The sequence below is a fragment of the Danio aesculapii genome, chromosome 22 (genome assembly GCF_903798145.1).
Source record: "Danio aesculapii chromosome 22, fDanAes4.1, whole genome shotgun sequence".
NCBI classification, from domain to species: Eukaryota; Metazoa; Chordata; class Actinopteri; order Cypriniformes; family Danionidae; genus Danio; species Danio aesculapii.
This window is the reverse complement of record NC_079456.1, coordinates 9,269,577-9,295,508: the sequence shown is the minus strand read 5'-3', so window position 1 is coordinate 9,295,508 and position 25,932 is coordinate 9,269,577. Positions and strand designations below refer to the sequence as shown.

Genomic DNA, 25,932 nt, shown 5'->3' with positions numbered 1-25,932 from the left:
CAACATGCATCTCAAATTTTCATTTTCGGAAAGGTAGTATAGTGTGTTGGTTGGCCATCTGATTTTTGAGTTGTAAAAAAAAATCCTCCTATTTTCCAGCGCTTATAATACTTTTTTTAGAGACGAAATATCAAATGTTTTTGTCCGTTTTTTTTTCTTCTTTCGCACAGGCTATTAAAAGAACCATTAAGAGAAACAGAAAGTAAAATCGCCAGATAAATGCAAACAGCTGTGAAATGTAGCACTGGCACCAGGAATCCCCCCTTCGCCTCCTGGTCCGCCCTTCAGGCAGTGTTAAATGTCAGCTGTTGCATGTTTGTTCGGCGCATGCTCCGTATCCCCAGTCCGAATGAAATGAATCAGTTCATTCTCTCAGCATGGCGTGTCTTACTTCAGGTTAGATTTGTATATTCTCTGGGATACTATTTTTTTCTGTCCAATTGACTGTCAGACACGTGTCAAACTGGCCCAAACATTGAAACTTTAGTAGGATCAGTATTGATTGATGCGAACGGTTTCAACCGATTCTGTCCGTTTTGGTGAACTGTCAAGAAGTTTACTTTAAATAACCGGTTCACTAAAACGATTCGTTCAAACGAACTGGACAACAGTTTGACGCCTCACATGAGACTCGAACATGACTTGAATTGTAAACGAACGTATTCTGTCAAATTGATTTATTTAGTAATATCTCTTCTCGGGTCTCCAGATTTGTTGTTTCATTCAGAAAACGCGCCGGGTGTGCCTCAGAAACTCACTAATACTGTTTTTATAAACCGGATTTAGCTGGAAACCGCAGCAATATGAAGATCATTTTGGGGATCATTCTGTTTCTACTACCAACTTGCGGTAAGTGTGCTGTTTCTTCATTAATTATCAGGCCTGCTTTCGGTTTCACACACAGCATTCTAACCAACATGGGTAACTATTTTTAGCCAAATTTTTCTGCAGCACATGATGCCGTGCGTGCTTGGAGTATTGGCCTAGAGATAGTATGTCATCTACATTGCATAATATTTTTTTAATGAAGTACGTGTAATTACAGTAAGCTACTTTTTTTTTAAATATGAATAATCATATATAGACACACACACACACACACACACACACGAGAGAATCAAGGATTTATGAAAAAAATAATTGTGTAAATATCATTATATCAAATATCAATATAATTTATTCTCTTCATTTTAGTTATTTTTTTATTTTATAATAACCTGTTGCTTATATTTATGCATTCATCTTCTTCATGACTCTTTGTATTGACAGTGTTAAGATATTTAATGTTCATTTCACTTGTTGTTGCTTCAAAATAAAAATTTTGCACAAAATTATAATAATGGCTAGAGATTTTGTCATGCCTAATTTAGGATCAGTAACTAATTACAATTCATAAGTTACTTTAATGAAGAATAAAAAATAAAGAACAAGCCAAACGTACATCAGCGTAAATGGATTATATGTTAGGGTTCATACTTTGTCATGCAGACTATTTGTTCTTTATTTATAGGTGAATAATTAAAGTAATTATGTTCATAAGACGAGGCTTAATTCTCTCCCTTTAACATTCCCAGCAGTGTTTCAGTCTCTGAGATGCTGTTTCTGTTTGTTCTGCAGGTGTGTTTGGTGCTGAAACGAATGTGTCAGTGTCAGTGATGGAGGGACAGACTGTGACTCTTAACACTGATATTATTGGTATAAAAAATATCACTCGAATAATTTGGAGGTTTGAAACTTTACGCGTTGCTGAATTCAACAACTACAAGACCACATATCTCAAAGACCCTGAGAGATTCAACAGACTGAAGCTGAACAGTCAGACTGGATCTCTGACCATCATGGACATCAAAACCACAGACACTGGACTTTATAAAGCAGAGATCAACCACAAATCTGCAACTTCGAAGTGGTTATTCAACGTTACTCTCAGTGGTGAGGACTTAAAAAATTTTTTTTAGTTCCCTTACCTTTTAATTATACTATATAGAATAATATTTATACTGTTTTTAACACTCTTACAGAGTTACAGCTATATAATATGACAGGTGACAGAATTTGCTTCACAATATGCTGTTGTGTTTCTGTAGGATTTTATACATAAACTGCCATAAAAGGCCAAAGATGTTTTGTTAACACTTGAGCATTAGTCAATGTACATCAACTAGATTTCTGCATGTATATATCGGATTAAACTTCAGTTGTTAATTTTGCTAAACAAATACAGTACGTTAATGGTGCAGTAGGTGATCTACCAAAATGATAACTGGTTTGCATAATATCTTTAAAACTCAGTCCCTCCCATGCCATCCAAAGCCACACCTTATAAAACACGAATGCACACCATGAAGATGACAGCAGACAACCCACTAGTTCATGTCATTCGCCAGCTAGAAATGTAGTTAGTGGTTGTCCGGCGGCGTGCAGGAATTACACTTATTACTAAGCCATACTTGCATGCTATTTTAGACCGAATATTCAGAGTAGCATGGTAAACAATATAGGCACTGTGTCACAGGCAGCACTATTTACTGATGTTTTGTTGTTATCAGAATCAGTTTTATTGCCAAGTGTGCTTCACACACACAAGTAATTTGTTTTGGCTACAGAAGCTTCCAGTGTACATAAAGTGACAAGTGACAACACAAAATAAATATGAAAAAAAAAAAGATAACCATTAAACAGATGCGGTTAGTCAAGAAACCTGGATGTTGAGTTGTATGTACAGGTTGTTATAAATATATAGGTTATAAGGTGCTGTGTACAAGTGCGAATGAGAAGTATTGCACATATTTATTGCACAGTAGGGGAATATTTAACTGTTCAGAAGGTAGATCGCCTGAGGAAAGAAACTTTTCCTGTGTCTGGCTGTTTTTGTGCTTGGTGCTCTGAAGCGCCGACCAGATGGTAACAGTTCGAACAGATAGTGTGCTGGGTGTGAGGGGTCCAGAGTGATTTTGCGAGCCCTTTTACTCACTCTGGAAGAGTACAGTTCTTGAAGTGTAGGAAGGGTTGTGCCAGTGATTCGTTCAGCAGTCTGGACTATTCGCTGTAGTCTACAGAGGTCGGTTTTGGCAGCTGAGCCGAACCAGACAGTGATTGAAGTGCAGAGGATGGATTGGATGACAGCTGAGTAGAACTGTACGAGCAGCTCCTGTGGCAGGTTGAACTTCCTCAGCTGACGAAGAAAGTACAGTCTCTGCTGGGCTTTCTTCACAATAGAGTCTATGTAAATGTCCCACTTCAGATCCTGAGAGATGGTGGTGCCCAGGAACCTGAATGACTCTACTGCAGCCACAGTGCTGTTCATGATGGTGATTGGGGGGAGTGCAGGGGGTTTCTCCTGAAGTCCACTATCATCTCCACTGTTTTGAGCGTGTTCAGCTCCAGGTTATTGTATCTGCACCATAACACCAGCCGCTCCACCTCCTGTCTGTATGCAGACTCGTCACCGTTCTGGATGAGGCCGATAACAGTAGTGTCGTCTGCAAACTTAATGAGTTTGATGGAGGGGTCTTTTGCAGTGCAGTCGTTGGTGTACAGGGAGAAGAGCAGTGGAGAAAGAACACATCCCTGGGGGCACCAGTGCTGATGGTGCGGCTGTCGGATGTGATTTTGCCCATTCTGACTAGCTGCTGTCTATCTGTCAGAAAGCTGGTGATCCATTGACAGACAGAGCTAGGAACAAAGAGCTGGGCCAGTTTGTACTCAAGCAGTGATGGGACGATGGTGTTAAAGGCAGAACTGAAGTCCACAAACAGAATCCTTGCGTAGTTCCCTGGTTTGTCCAGATGTTGTAGGGTATAATGCAGTCCCATGTTGACTGCATCATCCACAGACCGGTTTGCTCTATAGGCGAACTGCAGGGGGTCCAGCAGGGGTCCAGTGATGTCCTTCAGATATGCTAGCACCAGTCTTTTGAATGACTTCATGGCCACAGATGTTAAGGCCACAGGTCTGTAGTCATTGAGTCCTGTGATCTTTGGCTTCTTCGGGATTGGGATGATAGTAGAGCGCTTAAAGAGCCCATATTATACATGAAATAGGGTCATATTTAGGTTGCAAGGGTCTCCAACAACAGTCTAATGTGCATGCAAGGTCATAAAACACTTTGATGGTCTTTTAATCTGCATTTATTTTTACCTAATTATCCCAGCGACTCCCATATGAATCGTTCAGCGATTCATTTGTTCCCAACCCCCTCCTCAGCGCGAAGCTAATCTGCGCTGATTGGACCGATGACAGCCTGCTGCGATTGGTCGACAGTGACAGGCTTCAGAGCGAGACAGAGTGGAATGCCCAGCTGGTAATCAACTATATAAACGTAGTCACAGTGCACACACGCTTCATAGTGTAAGGCTTTTTTCACACACACACACACACACACACACACACACACACAACCCTCCTCAGAAGAACTGGGGAGATCGACGCAAGTCTCCTAGCTGTCACACACTCGACCTGCTCTTTCTTTCTCTCTCTCTCTCTCTCTCTCTCTCTCACACACACATACACACACACACACACACATCACGCTCCTCAGAAGAACTAGGGAGAGTGACGCGAGTCTCCGGTCTCCTAGCCGTCGCTCACTCACTCGACCTGCTCTTTTTCTCTCACACACACACACACACACACACACACACACACACAAACACATCACGCACCTCAGAAGAACTAGGGAGAGCGATGCGAGTCTCCGGTCTCCTAGCCGTCGCTCACTCACTCGACCTGCTCTTTTTCTCTCACACACACACACAAACACATCACGTTCCTCCTCAGAACTAGGGAGATCGACAAGAGTCTCCTGTCTCCTAGCTTACGATCGCCATAGCAACGACAAACAGCAGTGGAACGCGAGCTCACAAAAGCATTTAACGTTAAATCCGTAAACAAAGCGGCACGCGTCGCATTTTCAACGTAGTTTACATGCGATAAGAGAATATAAAGAGTAACCGCGTGTACTGTACCAGGTTAACAAGTAACAAAACACAATAAATACATTAATTTGCAAGCTAAAGTAAACGAGGCAACAATTTTAATCGCACTTACTTACACTAGTGAATAAACCTCAACCACTGACTCTTCACAGTTTCATCTTTGGGTAGAGACTGTCAATATTATCCATCTGAGCAGAGCGTGACTTCATTCGACCGGCGGCGTCTGTGTGTGTGTGTGTGTCTAGTGTTTTTTCTGTGTTAGTGGGCGGGGCCGCAGGTTTCAAATCTCCCGGGTTTGCGCGCATAACTACTGAGGCTTGTGTTTCGTGGCTGCGTCATCGCGAAACACCTAATGACTCGTTATCAAGACGACTCGTTTGAAGCACTATGAGTCGACTCTTTTATAGATGAATCAATAATTTTAAACACTGTACACTTACAGATTTAAGCCTTAGCTGGATATTTCACTTCACTTAGAGCTGTGTTACACACTACATGGAAGGACATTTTCAAAAACCCATAATATGGCCTCTTTAAAGCAGGAAAGAACTTTGCGCTGTTCCAGTGATCTATTGAAGATATGTGAGAAAATGGGAGCCAGCTGGTCAGCGCAGGTTCTCAGACAGGCTGGTGAGAGACCATCTGGCCCTGGTGCTTTCCTTCTCTTCTGTTTACTGAAGATCTGACGCACATTATCCTCACTGATTTGAAGTGCAGGGGGGGGGGGGTGGCTGGAGGTGTTGATGGCTGTGTAGGGAGATGGTCCAGGCTGTGTTGATGTGGTGTTGATGGCTGTGTAGGGAGATGGTCCAGGCTGTGTTGATGTGGTGTTGATGGCCGTGTAGGGAGATGGTCCGGGCGGGTGTGAGGTGTCTGGTCAGATCTACAGTAGAACATATTCAGCTCGTTTGCAATATGTTTATTGCTGTCGATACTGGTCAATACGGTGTCTTTTAATTAGTGAAATTTTTCAAGCCTCTCCACACTGATGCAGGGTCGTTAGCTGAAAACTGGTTTTGCAGCTTTTTGGCATAGCTTTTCTTAGCCACACCAATCTCCTTTGTCAATGTGTTCCTGGCCTGATTGTACAGGATCCTGTTACCACTCCTGTAAGCATCCTCTTTGGCCTGACGAAGCTGTCTGAGTTTTCCCGTGAACCATGGTTTATCATTGTTAAATGACAAGTAGGTCCTGGTAGGGATGCATAACTCCTCACAGAAACTGATGTATGATGTTACAGTCTCTGTGAGCTCGTCCAGATCTGTGGCTGCAGCTTCAAAAACATTCCAGTCAGTGCATTCAAAACAGGCTTGTAAGACCTGCTCTGTGTCGTTGGTCCATCTCTTGACAGTCCTTAATACTGGCTTAGTAGTTTTAAGTTTTTGCCTGTAAGTTGGTATAAGATGAACCAGGCAGTGATCGGAGAGTCCTAGAGCTGCTCTGGCGACGGAGCGATATGCATCCTTTATTGTGGTGTAGCAATGGTCCAAAATGTTATTGTCTCTGGTGGGGCATGTAATGCGCTGTTTGAATTTAGGCAGCTCATGTGTGAGTTTTGCCTGATTAAAGTCCCCAAGTATGATAAAAACAGAGTCCGGGTGTTGTTGTTCTGTCTCTGTGATCAGATCAGCCAGCTGTTGCAGCGCAGTACTCACGTGTGCTTGCGGTGGAATGTAAACACAGACGAGAATGAACGAGGAAAATTCTCTTGGTGAATAAAACGGCTTACAGTTAATGAAAAGCACTTCCACATCAGGACAGCACATCTTCTTTAACACAGTTACATCCATACACCACCTTCTGTTGATGTAAAAGCATGTCCCACCACCGCGCGTTTTGCCCGTTGATCTGCTCTGTACAGCTGAAAGTCCGGTAGGGTTAATGCGCTGTCTGGAATGGCTTCATTTAGCCAGGTTTCCGTGAAACACAGGACAGCAGAGTTGTTAAAGTTCTTGTTTTTGCATGTGAGCAGAAGTAGTTCGTCCATTTTGTTAGGAAGAGAGCGGAGATTCGCCACGTGGATGCTGGGCAGTGCCGTTCTGAAGCCGCGCTGTCTTAGCCTGACGAGCGCGCCGGCTCGCTTCCCACGCTTGCGCGTCTTGTAGCGTTTCCACAATGCGGCTGCTCCGCCGACTACAATGTTCCGCAAAACGCCACAAAAATCAAAATCCAGTTCTTGATTAGTTGGTGTGCACTGCCGAATGTCCAGCAGCTCGTCCCTGGTGTAACTGATCGTGTTTGATAAACATAAAACAGGACAGACTAACAAAAACAGTACAAACACTGAAGAGCTCCACACCGAAGCGGCCATCCGCGGCGCCATCTTGATGAGGTCTTGATGAGGTATGAAACTGAAAATAGTCACATCAATCTATCGCTGAAAGATTTCAGTGGCTGCACAACACTTCTGTGCATATAACCCATTCATAACACAATCTACATCAGGTTTGCGTTACTAAAATAGTTTTAAAACATATCATTACCTGTCTAAAAAAATATTTAGCTGTGGTGTTATCCTTTCTCTAGTGTGCAAAAGTAACTCCAATATTGATTCGGGATTTTAAAAATTTTTGATTCAGCATTTGATTTTACCACAACTGTGGTTCTGAAGTTCACACCTCACTCCAGGGAGATGTTCTGAAGTTACCAGTGAAAAGGTTAAGAAACTGAACAATATTTAACATTATTATCTTTAATAGCAAACCGAGGGCAATCTTAAATCGCAAAACACTAGATGTCTGTAATTTACAATGAATGATGACAAATTGATCATTCCAGTTTAGCGGATACTAGGGCTGCTCAATTTTGGGTAAAATCATAATCACGATTATTAAGGTCATAATTGTAATCACGATTATTCAAAATGATTATTAGTTGAAGTCAAAATTAGTAGCGCTCCTGAGAATTTTTTTTTAAAATAAATATTTCCCAAATGATGTTTAACAGAGCAAGAAATTTTAACAGTATTTCCTCTAATATTTTTTTCTTCTGGAGAAAGGGTTATTTGTTTTATTTTGGCTAGATTAAAAGCAGGTTTAAATATTTTGAAACCTATTTTAAGGTCAATATTAATAGCCCCCGTAAGCATTATATTTTTGATTGTCTGCAGAAGTAACTACTGTTATACAATGACTTCCCTAATTACCCTAATTAAGCCTTTGAATCGCACTTTGAATCTGAATGCTTGTATTTTGAAAAATATCTAGTAAAATGAGTGATTAAAACTATTATGTACAGAAATACGTTGAAAAAAAATCTTCTTTCCATTGAACAGAAATTGGGGAGGAAAAGGGTTGCTAATATTCAGGAGGGCTAATAATTCTGACTTCAACTGCATATATACAGTTATTTTCCTTCCTGCAAAGGAAAGAGAAATAAATACAATAAAACAAAAATATGAAACAAAATGTGCTTTAAGCATTTACACTGTAAGAAAAACACTTCAGCTACAAAAGTCCTTCAGTCAAGAGCAGTGAGGGATTTTCTCCTTTTGTTGTTTGATTAATGATAAAAACAGGCGGCAGCAGGAATATTGCGCTGTCGCTTTAATGGTTTCTCTTTCACATGTCTTTTGAATCTCAACTCGTTTGTTTATTACACAAATGAAGGTTAATATGAATAACCACTAAGCCGAAATTGAAATCGGATTTTCGATTAATTGCACAGTCCTAGCGGATACACGAATGTGTTTGGAGCTGATGTAACTTACAGGCAGCTTGTATATAAATATCAAAAAGTATTCTAAAGTACATGTTTTAATTTTTATATGTAATTGATCAAGAATCATTAACAAACATTGACTTAAAAGATCTACAGTAGTGGATGTTTATGGTGTTCATTCTTGTTTTTCTTGATCAGTTCCAGATTCGGGTTTATCTCCAGGTGCTGCAGCAGGAATATCTGTCATCGTTCTTCTGCTGGTGTTTGCGGGAGCAGCGGCTTTTGTGTTTTACCATCGCCACAAATTTCTTCCTAAAAGTAAGTGCTGTAGTGCTACAGAAGAGTGTTAATTGTATAATGCATTTTTCATATGTAGTTCATGTATAGTATTTTTGGAGCAGCCTCTTTATTTTGTCCAAAGCTACAGTATATTGTATGTTTAAAATGGTGACTGCATGATTGATTCAAATTTCCAAGTATTAATTAATCTTTTGTTTCTATGTGCTGCTAAAAAGAGGAGGAGCAAAAAGGAGAGTTCGTTGTTCAACAATGTCAGATGTGTAAGTATTACATGCTATTGTAGAATGTTTCCATTGTTAGTCAGCATAAAAGCCATTTTTAACACCAGCTTTGTTAAAATTGGTTTAGAGTAGCAATAACTGAAGTCTGTGTTTGTCCACTGTTGACCTGCATGACATTAGCAAAATTTGACCCACACGCCGCAAGGAGCAGGCCAAAACAAGGTGCCCATTTCTGCATCATGCCGCTGGTGCCCTCCTTAAAAAGGTTGTGTGTGTAACCATTACTTTCAGATTCTTTTCCCACTGGGTTTAATGCTTAGCTGTTAAACTTTTTGGGGATTTGTTTTACATTTTTTCCCTCTTTCAAAGAAACCCATTTTAGCCATCAAACGGCACCGTTTGGGCAGCTTCACTGTGCCAACCGTGTGGGACTTTGCATATCTTTTTGCCGTGGGTGTGCACACCCGACAGGACTGAACCAGACCGGAAATCCATCACCCTTACCCTTTTTCTGGGTATGCTTCAGAGATCAGCTTGGATTGAGGCCAGCCAGACCCCACACCACCCCTTCTTGTTTCACCCTGCCAGAGACTCTACTGTCTGGGGCGTCACATGAGCTCCAATCGCTAGTAGGGGAAGCAGGCAAAAGATCAGCAGAACCTAAGTCCGCAATTTCACGCATCGTCAAAATCCCGTCTGCATGTCAGAGATAAACCGGGTCGGCCATGTACCTCCAGGCGCAGGACATCCCGACAGGTTGGTCATAAAAGGGTGCCTCTGGTCGGGCATGACCTGGCGTTTTTGAACCTGGGTCAACAACACAAACAGTGAGTGTATTCTGTGGCGAGCGAACCCACAAGTTGAGACCCACCATCTTCCAACTGGACCTTTGTCATTCCAGACGCTTGTTTGAAAGAGCTACCATCCTTCAGACTCGCTCCACTGGCTCTTGCCCGACCAAAGCTTGCCCAGGCATGTGTCATTATCTCCCAGCCTCTCCCAGTTCAGGTTCCGTGGTGGCTGCGGTGCACCAACCACTCATAGTTCTACCGCTAATTTTTATTAGGGTTCTGAGCTTGCCTTGCTAAGCTGGCCACAACTGGCAGGAATCGGACACTCCTTCTGGGCCAGCTCGCCTCATTGGAGAGCCCGGGGGTCCTCCAGTACTCCCAGCCACGGCTAGCAGGAATCTGACACTTGCTGGGCCAGCCCGCTTTGTTATAGGCCCCCCTGAGTCTTTCTCTTCATGATAATCTGCCCAGTCACAGTTAGCGGTAAATGCTCGCTCTTTCCCATGCCAGCTTCCCTCGCTAGAGAGCACTGGGGGTCTGCCAGTACGCCCAGCCACAGCTAACGTGAATAAGACAAACTTGCTGGGCCAGCCCACCTCACTTAAGGCTCCCTGGTGCTTTCCCTTTGTGCCAATATGCCTAGCCACAGCTTGCGGGAATTGCTTGCTCTTTCCCGGAGCAGCTCCCCTTGCTTGAGGGCCCTGGGGGTCTGCCAGTACCGCCCAGCCACAGTTAGCAGGAATCAGACACACTTGCTGGGGAGTCACACAAGCTCCAATCGACCAGTGGGCGAAAAAGGCGCAAGATTGGCAAAACCACAAGTCCACATTTTCACGCATCGTCAAAATCCCATCGGCAGGTCAGAGACAAATGGGGTCAGGCACGTAACGCAACCCTAGGTCAACAACGCAAGCTGTGAGCGTGTTCGAGTGAACCCACTATCAGACCCACCATCAAAAGAGGGAAAATATGTGCTGAAAAAAAGACTCTGCCTCCAGCCTAGTAATCGCACAATGTGAAGCGGCTTTTACACTGAACACAGAAAGCGCAGTGCTATGAAATCCATGTATTTTAATGGCCCAAGCCATACAATGGTGGTTTGTTGCTGCACTAAACAAAATGCAAGAGCACCAGCATACACTAAGGTCAAAGTTCAAATAAGCTCAATTCTGCTCTGGTTATTCCACTCATATTCATACTCGTATCATGCACATACTTATCAATGCATGAACTGCATATGCTCACCGGAATAGCAAAGTTTGCTCAACTGATGTGCCGACAGTAGATTTCTATGTCATATACTTGTTCCTGCTGCTTGCATTAGTGCTACTGTGCTGTCATGGCAATGGTGGTAAAATGATGCATCTCGACTTGTTCACAGTCATAAAAATTTTAGTCAATTAAATATTGTAAATTAAAATGATAAATACTTATTACAAAGCAGTTTTAGTTTTCAGCCAAGTGCATCTAGAATTTTGTGTTTCAAACCTAAATTTTCTTTCTTCACATACCTAGTTTGCTTTGATGTATTTGGTTTGTTGGTCTACTTTGTCTGCTCACCTTGCTTATTTCTTGTTTTTTTTTTTACTCGTTTGCACTTGTGATGTCTTGTGTTTTTGTTACCCTGCATAACATTATTATCGTGCCAATAATAAACTGTGTTTGTGTCCTCAACCCAGAGTTTGGCCTGACATCAACAGCACTGCACTTTTCATTTTCACGTCAAGACTGTAAAACAGGAGAATGGGAATGTCTGCATTTCTACTAACAAGTCAGTTCATGTAGCATTATTGGTTATTAGTTTTAATTCATTAACATTTAATCAAATACTAAATAAGATTAATTCATAATATCCACATGTCACTATGTTCATGTGCTGCTGTGGCAGATGATGCGAAGATAGTGTCTGTGAAGGAGGGAGAATCTGTCACTCTAAAGCCTGATGCTGTAATTCAGAGAGACAATCAGATACTGTGGACGTTTGGACCACAAGAGACTCTTATTGCTGAAGTCAATGGAAATGCCAGAGAGATCTCCACAGATGATGGTGCTGATGGGAGATTCAGAGACAGACTGATGCTGGACTCTAAGACTGGATCAGTAACAATAACAAACACAGCAAGCGAACATGTTGGAGTCTATAAACTGAAGATCATCAGCAGCAGAGAGACCTCATACCACACATTCATTCTTACTCTCATACGTGAGTATCTCAAGTCTTTAAATGAAGGTCAGTGTTGAAGTGAAGAGCAGGTGCCTGTTCCATGATGATGGCTAAACAAACTCAGGATTATAGGATTACTTTTGAGTTTACTAGTTTGCCAGTGCAATCAGGCTTTATATTGACCATGACCCTGATTATAAACTTATTCTGTTAACTCAGACTTTGATCCCGAGTTTATGAGTGTGTGCAATGCCAATTACATGCATTGAAACAAAAAGATACTTTCATTAACAGCTCAGTTCACAGGCTAAGATTAAACAGTTTAAACATACAGATCTTTAACCTTCATTCATCCCTTCTGACTCCATGACCAAAGTGTTCATGCCTGGATCAAATTGACCTGGTTTCTCTATTATTAGTATTATTGCTGTTATTTATATTATTATTATTATTAATATACAATTAAATCCATTTAAATAGTTTGATTTCATCAATTAATTGAATAATCTTGTTTTACACATTCCTGTAATTGAATACAAATGAACTTGCCATTATATGAAGAACACTACGATTACTAAAGTAACCCTTCGTTCCCCGAGGGGGGGAACGGAAATGCTATGTTGAAACTTCCACTATGGGATTTCGTCAGAAACCATTCATTTGAAAGAGTATAAAAACGGGCCAATGAAATGCCAATGAGTTGGCAGCGTCAGCGTGCACAGCTGGCGTCAATGACAATCAGTCATGCTATAAAGACGCAGCCAGTGCCATGCTCGACATCCTTTTCTAGCTGAAGAGACTTTCACGCTCAACAGCTAAGGGACAATCGTTGTGGCGAAGGAACATAGCATTTCCGTTCCCCCCCTCGGGGAACGAAGGGTTACTTTAGTAACCGTAGCGTTCCCCTTCGGATGGGGAACTCCAATGCTATGTGGAAACTTCCACTATGGGGAAATCTATGGAAAACGCCACAACGAAAGAACCTTACCGCGTCCCTGGCGAAGAGTGTGCCACGCAGTAGAGCGAGCGCACCTACAACGCCCCGAGACACAGTCTTCCAACGTGTCCCCTGGCCCTCACTTACCTGTTCAGAAACAGTTATATTTTTCGGGGAGTCGCAATAACCCAGTAAAATAGGTTTTGATACGACAGTATGTTGGGAAAGCGTTCGGTCCCGATAGGGAGGACGCTGCGGAGCTCACCTGCTACCCAGAGGGGAGACCTGGTGACAACCTATGGACTAGCCCAGAGATGGGGAGTCCTTGCATAAGGATGGTTAGCGGGGAGGGAAGACACGAGCCTGCCCTAGAAGGGGGGACTATACCGTGGCTGAGTGAACGTATGGGATCGCCAGCGGGGATCACGCATAGCAGGCACCTATACCCAGAACGCGGGCTGACCAGCGAGCATGCCAACAACGTAACGGGCCAACACCTGACTCCTCCGCTGAGTCAGGTGCTGGGGGCCTCGGAGAAAAAAATGGGGAACTAAACTGACAAAGCTGAAAAAGCGCACGTATCTCCGGGTTAGGGAGAGTGGCGCGGCAAGCGTATTTCGAGACCTCAACCGAATCGTTTCCTCAATCACCAAGGGTTACCTAATACCCTTGAGGAAACTGGCTCCACTCGCAGATTGTAACCTTGCAAATGTATTGGGTGTCACCCAACCCGTAGCTCTACAATGTCTGTCAGAGAGGCGCCGCGTGCTAATGCCCAGGAGGATGCGATGCCCCGTGTGGAGTGCGCTGTCACCCCCGGGGGACACGGCTCACCCTGGCTCAAAAGCGAGGGAGATGGCATCCACTATCCAGTGGGCCAACCTCCGTTTAGATACGGCACTTCCCATCTGCCGACCACTGTAACGGACAAAGAGCTGGTCAGAGGATCTAAGGCTCTGAGTGTGGTCCACATATATTCGCAAAGCGCGAACAGGACAACAATGAAAGGGCTGGGTCTGCCTCCTCCGCGGGAAGCGCTTGCAGGCTCACTACCTGATCCTTAAACGGCGTGGTAGGAACCTTGGGCACATAGCCGGGCCGGGGTCTCAGGACAACGTGAGAGTAGGCCAGCCCGAATTCTAGGCACGAGTCACTGACCGAAAAATGCCTCCAGGTACCCAACCCTCTTAACCGATGCCAACGCGACCAGCAGAGCTGTCTTCAAGGACGGAAATCTCAAGGATACCGAGTCGAGTGGTTCGAAGGGATCCCCACGTAGGCTCGTAGCACTACCTCGAGATCTCAAGAGGGCATGAGAGGGGGGCGGGGTGGATACATCGCCTCGCACCTCTGAGGAACCGGATGATGAGGTTATGCCTCCCCACGGTGCCGCCATCCATGCATCATGATGAGCGGAAATGGTGGCCACGTAAACCCTCAGTGTGGAGCGCGACAGCCTTCGCTCCACCTGTCCTGAAGGAAAGAAAGCACAACACTGATCTGGCAAAATCGGGGGTCTTCTCGGAGAGAAGCGCACCACTCAGTGAATAGACTCCACTTCAGGGCGTAGGCATGCCTCGTAGAGGGTGCACTAGCCTGAGTGATGGTATTAGCCACCGCCAACGGTAGGTTACCTAAGTCTTCCTCGTCGCGTCTTATGGACCACACGTGGAGGTTCCACAGAACTAAGCGAGGGTGCCAGATGGTGCCCTGTCCCTGAGAGAGTAGGTCCTCTCTCAAAGGGGCTCGCCAGGGGGGGCGTCGCGAGGAGGGAGAGTTCTAATATCCAGGTCCGGTTGGGCCAGGGGGCTCAACTAGCAAGACCTGCCCCTCGTTCTCCCTGATCTTGCACAGAAACTGCGCGAGTAGGCTCACTGGGGGAAGTGCATACTTACGCATGCCCCGAGACTCGGGGTGGAGTCGCCATTCTCCCGGGGAAGGAGCTGCCGTGAGAGCCCGTTGGCCGCACGGTTGAGCCCATCCGAGGTGTGAATAGCAAGCAGCGACTTCAGCCGCGTATGACTCCAGAGGAGCAGACGGCGAGCGAGCTGAGACATGCAGCGGGAGGGTATACCCCCCATCCGGATGGAATACGTTACCGCGGCCGTGCTGTCCGTCCTGACCAGCACGTGTTGCCCCCTCAGCACCGGTAAAAAGCGGCGCAGAGTGAGAAACACTGCCAACAGCTCTAGGCAGTTGATATGCCAATGCAGCTGGGTTCCCCTCCACAGGTCCGCAGCAGCATGCCCACTACACACGGCCCCCCCACCCTATACTGGAGGTATCTGCCGAAACGACAGCATGCCTGGACGCCTGACCTAGGGGCACACTGGCCCGTAGGAAGGAGGGGTCCTTCCAGGGGGTGAGGGTGCGGCGACACAGCGCAGTGACAGTCACTCGGTGTGCCCGCGTGCCATGCGCGTCTGGGGACCCGATCGTGAAGCCAATGCTGTAGTGGTCTCATATGGAGCAATCAGAGCGGCGTGGTCGTGGCTGCAGATGCCATATGCCCCAGGAGCCTCTGAAATAATTTCAGGGGGACCACTTTTTTCCTGTCGAACTCTCTCAGACAGTTCAGCATTACCTCGGCGCGCTCTCGTGAGAGGCGCGCCTCCATAGTGATCGAGTCCAGCTCCAACCCGAGAAAGGAGATGCTCTGCACGGGGGTGAGCTTGCTCTTTTCTCGGTTGACCTGAAACCCCAACGGGCGGAGGTGCCGGAGTACTTTGTCTCTGTGCATAATCAATTGCTCCCGAGTGGGCTAAAAATCAGCCAGTCATCGAGATAGAGCGTGCGGATGCCGGCGAGCCGAAGGGGCGCGAGGGCACCCTCCGCGAGCTTGGTGAAAACTTGCGGAGACAGAGAGAGCCCGAAAGGGAGGACCTTGTATTGCCACGCTCGACCTTCGAACGCAAACCGCAGAAACTGCTGGTGGCGTGGAAGTGTGGAGATATGAAAATACGCGTCCTTCAGATCTATTGCTGCAAACCAATCCTGAGGACGAGCGCATCGCGTGATGCGCATCTGCGTAAGCATTCCGAAATGCAGCCTGTGAAGGCAGCGGTTCAAAATGTGCAGATATAGGATTGGCCATAGCCCACCACTCTTTTTGGGCACGATGAAGTACGGGCTGTAAAACCCGCGCTCCATCTCGGCTGGAGGGCCGGCTCGATTGCATCCTTTGCCAGGAGGACAGCAATCTCCTCTCGCAAGACAGGGGCGGACGCAGGACTGACCCTGGTCGCCCGTGAACCTGGGAGGCCATTGAATCGCATAGCCGAGTCTGGTCGTATGGATGAGCCATTGCGATGGGCTGGCCCGCGCTAACCAGGCAGGCAGAGCCCCCGCAAATAGTCCCACCCGCATGATCGCTGACGTGCCAGCGGCGGGGCAGCGTGAAGTGAGTGGGCTCATCCAGGGAGCGCTGGGGTCCCACGGGAGAGGAGATGTTCTCGTCTCGCACTCAAACTCCAGAAGAGGGGCTGGGAGTGGAGAGAAAGGAGACCGTTCTCTCGCACTCCGTGAGCCATTGGCGAAATGCACCGATCCTGCGAGCTGGAAGGCATAGCGTCCCAGACTGGCAGTGTTCGGGCTGTCACATCCGGAGGAGGGGAAAAGTGCTCTTTCACTGCGGATTTGATGGCGTTTTTTTTTTTTTTTTTTTTTTTTTACGCCTTTAAATTACGTGCCCCGCCCTCCAGCGGGGAAAGAGCAAATTCCCTCCTCCCCAGATGGCCCGCCTCAGGGACGCTTCGCGGTCCGTTTTACCGAACTTAGCGGCGCCCTGGGCGGGGGACGCTGGTTGCCTGCGCGATGCTCGGCGCAGCCGCGTGGCCGGAGGCGCAGGCGGGGGCGGCGAAGCAAAGCTGCAGGCGGGCGTCCTCGGCGAAAAAGCAGTGGATGTGGATGGCTCGGCGGGGGGGAGCGGTCATACAATCCCGCCGATAGAGACCTCGCCCATGGCCTCCGACTGCTCCTTATATCCTCCACATCACACCCATCTAGTCGATCCGGCCGCGGGGCTGGGGGATAAACCATCACCAGACCCACGGCCGAAGCAGCCCGAGAAAGCACGGCCATCATGTCTGCTTTTTAGATGCCAACGCCGCGCTCTCCACCCCGGAGGGAGGGAGCGAGCGGGCTCGCATCCTCATCAGACAATGACAGCCCATCCTCCGATGATTTTGTCGTTAGCTTCATGAAATTGTAGTTCTTTCCATTTTAAATGACATTTGTCTTTTTTATGATGCATCTTATTCTAATATCACTGACCTGTAACGGTTCATTTGATCATTGTTTAAACTACCACAAAACTGATTGAATCAACTCATTGTTTTTGTTCAGTCCTGATAAAGAGCATCTGAATGAACTTTCTTTTGTGTTTCTCTGTTTCTATGTGCTTCTGTCACAAATGAAGAGGATGTGATGTCAGTGTCAGAGGGAAGTTCTGTCACTTTAAACCCTGACACTGAAATACAGAACGATGATCTGATCCTGTGGATGTTTGGAGATGAAGACAGTCTCATAGCTCAATTGGAAAAGACCACAGGTACAGTCGCCTTTCCTGATGCGAGATTTAAAAGTCTGAACCTCGACAAGAACACTGGATCTCTGACCATCACAAACTTCAAAAACAATCACACAGGACTGTACAAACTACACATCAGCAACAACAGCAAGATAACCTCAAGCAAGAACTTCAAAGTGCTGGTAAACTGTGAGTATTTCTGTGATGTTGATGCTTTGAAATGCCTCCATGTAATGTATTATTATCACGCAATTACAATGTGTGTGCATAGTAATATTTGATGTCTCAATATTTTGTGGGATTTGTATTAATAATGAAAAAGTAATGTCTGTGTCTGTTTTAGTGCCGCATAAATTCTTATGATTTCACAGATTAATTTATTTATTCGGTTATTCGATAATTCTAACTGTAATAGACTTCATCACATTATTATTTCACTTTCCCTTTGTAAAGTGATTGAGGATCTCATTTCTTCTTTCTGACACAGTCAAGAAAGTGTCAGTGACAGAGGGAAAACCTGTCACGCTTAAGGTTAATGGTGAAATTGGTGAAACAGATCAGATACAGTGGCTGTGCGGCGAAGAAAACACTCTCATAGCTGAAATCAAGGAAGGGAACAGAGAGATCCTTACACATGATACAACTGATGGGAGATTCAAAGGCAGACTGATGGTGGATGACAAGACTGGATCTCTGACCATCAAGAACACCAGACCTGAACACAATGGACTGTATACACTAAAGATCAACAGCAGCAAAGGGCCAATGGAAAAACAGTTCTTCATTACAGTCAAAGGTGAGTCTATGATTTAGCTCAAACTCCTTCATGTTCAGACGTCATCCAGAGATGACGTCTTTGAAAAATGTCTAATGGAAATCTTAAAATGAATTTTAAAAATGTGCATAAATTGAATTGGATAAACTTTTTTTCCCAATGAGAAACATTTTACATTAACTTGATCTAATTTCAACCCTTTCTTTGTTTGTTTTTAAGCGAGTATGATATTAGGAAAGGAGGGAAACAACGTCACTCTGAATGTTCATGCTGAATTACAAAGAGATGGTCTGATCCTGTGGAGGTTTGGAGACGAAAACAACCTCATAGCTCAAAGGAATGGAGAAACCACAGAGAGCACATTTACTGAAGCCGACGAGAGATTCAGAGACAAACTGCAGCTGGACAAGATGACTGGATCTCTGACCATCAGAAACATCACAAGCGAACACTCTGGAGCTTATAAACTACACATCGTCAGCAGCAAAAAGCCCACGTACAGCTCATTCAGAGTCTTTGTATTTGGTGAGTTTAATGGACTTTACTTTTGAAAGACAATAAGGACATCTGAATTAGTTTTGCAACCTGAAAAACAAGAATGTTATTAAGAGCCAACAGCTGATTGGTAATTAATCTATAAGTCTAATTATGTGTAAAGAAATTAGCTTTTAGTCTCGTTACTTCTCTCTCACTTTCCTTCTGCTTAGTCACAGATTTATTAGGGGTCGCCACAGTGGAATGAACCACCAACTACTCTGGCATATGTTTTATGTGGCAAAGGCCGTCCAGCTGCAAACCCAGCACTGAGAGTACACCAACTTCAGTGCTGATACACCCATTCACTCTCTCATTCATACACACACACACACACACACACACGCACACACACACACACACACACACACATAATACGAACAATTTAGTTTTTCCAATTCACCTATACTGCATGTATTTGGACTGGGGGGAATCAGCACTTAACCGGAATATCCAAACCCCACACTTTTTTTTTTTTTTTTTTGCTGTGAGGCAACAGTTCTATCCACTGAGCTGTTTGTCTTGTTACTTCATATTGCTAAATAGTGATGGCTGCTTTCTAAGCAGTACTTCATGAAGCTTTACAACATTTACAAATCTTTTGTTTTGAATCAGAGTGCTTATCTTATTGGCAAGCTTACATCATTTCAGTAAACGGGGCTTCATTATGTTAAAACGTTTTGAAAAATCAATGATTCTCCACTAGGGGCGATGTGTATCCTAAAATTCACATAAATCATGAGGGTTTCCTCAGATCACCCACTAGTGGTGAATCAGTGAACAGAACAAACAATAAGCCTTGACATTTAAAGAGCCCATATTATACATGAAATAGAGTCATATTTAGGTTTTAAGGGTCTCCAACAACAGTCTAATATGCATGCAAGGTCAAAAAACACTTTGATGGTCTTATAATCTGCATTTATTTTTACCTAATTATCCCAGCGACTCCCATGTGAATCGTTCAGCGATTCATTTGTTCCCAAACCCCTCCTGAGCGTGAAGCTAATCCACGCTGATTGGACCAATAACAGCCTGCTGCGATTGGTCGACACGGACAAGGCTTCAGTGCGAGACAGAGTGAAATGCCCAGCTGCTAATCTACAATATAAAAGTAGTCACAGTGCATACACGCTTCAAAGTGGATTCTGGCTGCCAGTGGGTGAATGTAAATACAGACGATGGACTAGAAAATACAGACGACTAACTATTTTATTGAGCAAAAATTCCAAGAACTGGCGAGGAGATCTCCTAGCCCGTCACAGTCTGCTCTTCACACACACACACGCACACGCACACGCACACACACGCACGCACACACACAGGGCCTGGCGCGTCCAGAATAGAGGGCGCGGCGTTGTCGGCGACACCTCCCTCACCACCCGCGTCCTTAGTTATATCCGCGAATACGGATATTCCCCCCCCCCCCCCCAGTCTTCACTTTACAAACGGGTCCCTTTTGTTTTCACTATCCGGTTGAGGGCGGCGTGATCATCCGTTACCCTGCTCAGAGGAGACACACACACACATTACTCTCCTAAGAGGAGACACACACACACACACACACACACACACACACACACGACCCTCCTCAGAGGAGACACACACACATTACACTTCTCCCCGAGGACACAACACACACGCCTAGAGCGCTAGTTCAGCTTGCTGGGTGCAATTTAGACACCTCACCTCGAACCTGAGCTGAAATATTTTGAAACTTGACCGTTGCATGTGTGTAGAAACAGCTGACGATCCGTAAACAAAGCGGCACGCATCACATTTTCAACGTGGCTTTACACGCGATATGAGAATATAAAGAGTTAACCTGATACAGCACACACAGTTACAAGTAACAAAACACAACTAAATACATAATTTGCAAGCTAGAGTAAACGAGGCAGAAATTTTAATCACACGTACTTACATTTGTGAAATGTGGGAAGAAACTGATCCATGATGCACTGATCCATGTTCTGACAGTCTTTACTGATCCTTCCTTTAACAAACTGATAAAGTCTTCTTTGTAAGCACTCGATCTGCTCAAGGCTGGGCTATATTGCTCTGGTTTCATCTTTGGGTGAACTGTCAATAATATCCATCTGCAACTTCATTTGACCGGTGTCTGTCTGTCTGTCTGTCTGTGTGTGTGTGTGTGTGTGTGTGTGTGTGTGTGTGTGTGTGTGTGTGTGTGTGTGTGTGTGTGTGTGTGTGTGTGTGTGTGTGTGTGTGTAACTTTTTTTTTTCTGTTAGTGGGCGGGGCCGCAGGTTTCAAATCTCCCGGGTTTGCACGCGCAACTACTTGTGTTTCGTAGCCGCGTCATCACAAAACACCTAATGACTCGTTATCAAGACGACTCGTTTGAAGCACTATGAGTCGACTCTTTTATAGATAAATCAATCGTTTTAAACACTGTACACTTACAGATTTAAGCCTTAGCTGTACATTTCACTTCACTTAGAGCTGTGTGACACACTACATGGAAGAGCATTTTCAAAAACCCATAATATGGGCTCTTTAAAGTAAGAATGCATATTATAAAGACACTTTTTATGATATTAGATGATAAGCTAAGTGCATTATAGTTTATACTTTCAAGTTAAGTTTGCAATGTTCACAACATTTTGTGTCAGTTTTTGAAAATACAGAAAAAAACTTAGAAATACTGAAGGACACACAGTCCTATGCGAAGAGATAGTATAACTTTACTTTTATCTCAGTCTGAGTAACTTTCTCTGTTTGTTTTCCAGGTGAATCTGTTTCAAACACGGTGTCTGTGGCGGCGGGAGAAAGCTTAATTTTGATCACTAATTTAAATGTAGAGCGAGGTGACGAACTGCAGTGGACATTTGATGGTGTGATTCTAGTATCTGGAAAGAACGGAGACGTCAGTGAGACTTCATTAGGGGATGATAAGAGATTCAGAGGCATGCTGGAGCTGCACCATCAAACCGCATCTCTGACCGTGAAAAACACCAGAAGCAGCCACTCTGGAGTTTATCAGCTGAACCTCTGGAATAGACAGAAGAAAAACATTTGCTTGAAAGTCAATGTTACCGTTTCTGGTGGGTAACTTAACTCTAATTAACTTTAAAATGATGCTCAATCCATTATTAGTTATTTTTTTAAGTGCAAAATCCATTTTTTCTAACATATTTGCTTATCTAAGGCCTTGAAATGACCTGGGCCTGCAAGATCTCACTGACCCTGGGCCTGTATTTATGAAGCTTCTCAAAGTCTTAAGTAAAGTCTTAAGTAAATTTCATGAATTTTCAACACAAGTATAAAAGCAAGTTATCAATTTTTTTATTTACGACTCTTGCACCCCCAGTTATTTAAGACCGCTCTCTCAAATGGTTTAGAGTTGGCAGTAGGGGTTTGTGTTGGTGCTGTGGAGTGGAGAACTTTTATTAGACACTATTTTCATTGACCCTGTAGGAGAAACTGGAGCACCCAGAGGAAACCCACACAAACACGGGGAGAACATGCAAACTCCACACAAAAATGCCAACTGGCACAGCTGGGACTCGAAACAGAGCCCTTCTTGCTGTGAGGCAACAGTGCTAACCACTGAGCCACCGTGTCGCCGAGGACTATTTATGCTTTGTAAATCCCTTAAAAATGACAAATAAAGGCTCAGTTATAATCTGAACAGGAAAAAAGAAAACAAATGACTTCATGAATCATATCAAATGAAAATTAAATCTTTGCAATCTTATCTAAAATATAATGACTGTACAGTTTAAATATCGCTTAACATGGACATATTTTATCATAATATATTATTAAATTAGTATATTGTTGTCGTTTTATTCAATTTGATGTTGTATTTTGTCATTCCTGTTATTCAGCAATGTTTAAACCTTACAGTAGTTTTATTTTATAGATAACACGGCAAAGATTTATTGTTCTTATGATACTTAAAAATCTTTAATTGTCATTTATAAGGGATTTACAAAGCATAAATAGTCCTCACTTTACATTGGGTCACAAAACTGGATCAAGTTGAGTTAATAAAGCAATTTAGCAATGAAAAATGAATCATTAACAATGTATGAAAACACAATTATTAAGCACATTATACATGTGCATATAGGTCAACAATACAGCAGTTGTAAATGTAGTTATTTATACTGCTTACTAACATCTATTAATCTAGAGTTAATGCTTAACAAATGACGAATTAACCATTTGCCATATTCTTAACAAATGATTCTTAGTGTGTAGTTATGAAGTATTCCTGAAAACAAGATAATTTCTGAATTGTTAAATGTATCTGTACAACTTAAGAGGATTTGTGGTCTGCTGTCATATATTAGCAGTGGTGGATGAAATATAATAATCAAACACTTAAGTAAAAGTACAAATTCCCTGACAAAATGGACTCCAATACAAACAAAAAGAACACAAATGTGACAAAGTTGAATAATTTAGAAAATTGGTCATTTTGATTGTCTCTATCAGATGTTAGAAGTGATATTGATAATGTACAACAACAGAATAGATGAAGATCTTCTCTCTTTTTGTCTGTTTTTTCTTCCAGATGACTCCAGAAACACACCGTCTGAATCAGTAAATATACAGATGCCGCATGAAGAAATCCTGAGTTATCTGTGAGTTAAACAGACCTTCCTGAAAACTCATAAACCCTTTGAAAGCTGTAGATACGTTTTGAAATCTATAGGATACACTGAAATGCTCTTCTTAGATGTTTTATTCTAGTGCAAATATCCTAAAAAATCTTAAATCAAGAAGCATTTCTAGACTTTCTAGTCTTGTTTTAAGAAAATAATTGAATAAAATTAAGTGAGTTTTCTTAAAACAAAAAATAAATCCGCCAATGGTGTAAGCAAAATAATCCTGTTTCCTTTTGACATAAGATTATTTAGTTTATTATATTGCTTGTTTTAAGGAAAAACTCAATTTTGATACACTCTTTCCTAAAACCAAGACAATCTGTGCTGCTTGTCTAGAAAATGCTTCTTGATTTGAGAATTTTTAAATATTTGGACTAGAAGCAAGGCACAGATTTAGATAAGAAAAGCTTTTTGTGCAGTGTAGTTGAACCTGTGCATGTTAATGAATTACAATCATTAGTAAATAGGATGCGAGTGCAGATATTGCTTAGTTTGAGAAACAAAGTGTTTTGACTATTTATTCAACAGAGGGCCACAGATGTTTGTTCTTTCTTGGGTTGTAATCAACTTTGTCTGTGATCTCAATGTTTGATATGTGTTGTTGCATTACATTGATGTCTATTGAAGAGACTGTTTACCCCAAAATGAACATTTATTCACTATTTACTCGTCCTCAAGTGATTACAAACCTTTACTGAGTTCCTTTTTCTATTGAACATAAAGTTATTAATTTTTTTTTGGAAAGCTGTAAACGTTGACTTCCTTTATAGGAAAATCTGATATTATGGAAGTCAGTGGTTACAGATATTCAACATTTCTTCAAAATGTCTTTTGTTGGTTTGTGACAAGTGAAAGGAGAGTAAATGATGACAGAATTGTCATTTATGGGTGAAGTGTTAATGTTTAATTACTGGTTAGAATGATCATTATAGGTTTGCTATAATGTGAAGTGTGATGTAATAAACTGTGCATGTTTCCTTCTCGATTATTTGTATTTCAGTTATAAAGTTTTCACAAATCAGTGAAGTAGTTGATGCTCCAGCAGTGACTTTCTGTCTGTTCACCACACAACACTGGGTTAAATATGGACAACCCCAAAATGTCTTTATTCTTTTAATTAAAATTAAAATACTTTAACCCAGTGGTTAAGTTGCCCATATTTGACCCAATGTTGTGTTATGAAATTCAGCGTTTTTAGAGTGCGCTAAATGTTAATTAAATCTCAATTTCTGAAACATTTAGATAAAGAGTTTGATGTACACAACATTTAAGCTCTTAGCAATGTTGATGAATCTACATATGCATGAATATAGTCTTGCTGCAGATCAGAATAAGATAAGCGTGGGATATATTTTGATTCGTGTGCACACATGTATTTTTATGAATGTGCTCCGTTCTCCTTTTGACTCATTTTACCCTTGGTACTTTTATGACCCAGCGGTCAGCAGCTTCCCAGAAACGGCCACATCTATTAAGATATGACAGCTTTAAACAGGTTTCTTTCCATCTAATGCTTTTTAAAGGCCAGGTACTGTCTTTAGAATTGGTTTTCTTGATGTGAATAAAGTGTGTGTGCGGACCACGAAATGTTTCCAGAGACGATAATAAAGTTTTCTTTTAAAACAAATATATATTACCGTGCATCCTTTATTCTCGGTTAATACATGGAAACTTGCTAAACTTTGACTTGAAAAAAAGACGTTGACTTACAATTACAAGTCTAACAGACTAAAGATTTAACCTAATGCAGAGCTGAATTATTGTGTTTGCAAACTTAAGGTTTTCCCTCAAAGTAAAGAATGAGACACAGGAATTAAAACAAAAGCAAGTTTATTTAATAATGTAACAAATCAATGAATGCCTATGTAATTACATAAAAGATATATTGGACATCACATTCACAGCAAAAGAGAGAGAGAGAGAGAGAGATGTACTATAATTCTAATGATTAGTGATAGTAATAGTTGTGTAAGAAAAAAGATGAGGACGTCTTGAAGAAAAAAAGTTTTATTCCAGAATAATAGTAACAGAATGGAGACAGCTCTTCAGATTTAGTGAAGTTAAAATGAATCCTGATCATCCTCCGTTTAAATATTTAGTACTGTTTCTTCCCACTTAACATGTTAATAAGGTTTCGCTTTGAATGTAAATTAAGAATAACAATAAAAGTGACACTCTTCTGGTCCCAGATCTTTGGTAGACTTTCAACTGGGAAGACCAACTGTTATGATAAATGAGGTTAAACTGAATTCCTTTTGGTCAGCAGATAGTTTGTGATGGCTCACTGCCGCTCCAATGCTACAAGAAGTGAATTATCACTCTAAAGTCATTGTTTAAATACTTAAATTCTTGACTTGAGGAACTCTCCTCTCTGTTATAATTAAGCTCTTTGTTAACTATGGAGCATAGAACTCCTCCTTGTGAAATGAAGTAGAAGTTGGGTCAAGGCG

The 25,932-nt window shown here is 42.9% G+C and overlaps 1 protein-coding gene across 1 annotated transcript; it reads left to right on the top strand.

The window, feature by feature from the left end:
• The first annotated feature begins 310 nt into the window (after window positions 1-310).
• On the top strand, window positions 311-25,109 carry LOC130215493 (uncharacterized). The gene is made up of 11 exons (XM_056447306.1): window positions 311-396; window positions 787-849; window positions 1,618-1,932; window positions 8,796-8,915; window positions 9,113-9,157; window positions 11,798-12,112; window positions 17,428-17,727; window positions 18,026-18,334; window positions 18,533-18,838; window positions 21,596-21,910; window positions 23,389-25,109. Exons 1-11 carry the CDS (start codon window positions 378-380, stop codon window positions 23,460-23,462), a joined length of 2,181 nt encoding a protein of 726 aa, XP_056303281.1. The 5' UTR covers window positions 311-377; the 3' UTR covers window positions 23,463-25,109.
• The last annotated feature ends 823 nt before the right edge of the window (window positions 25,110-25,932 follow it).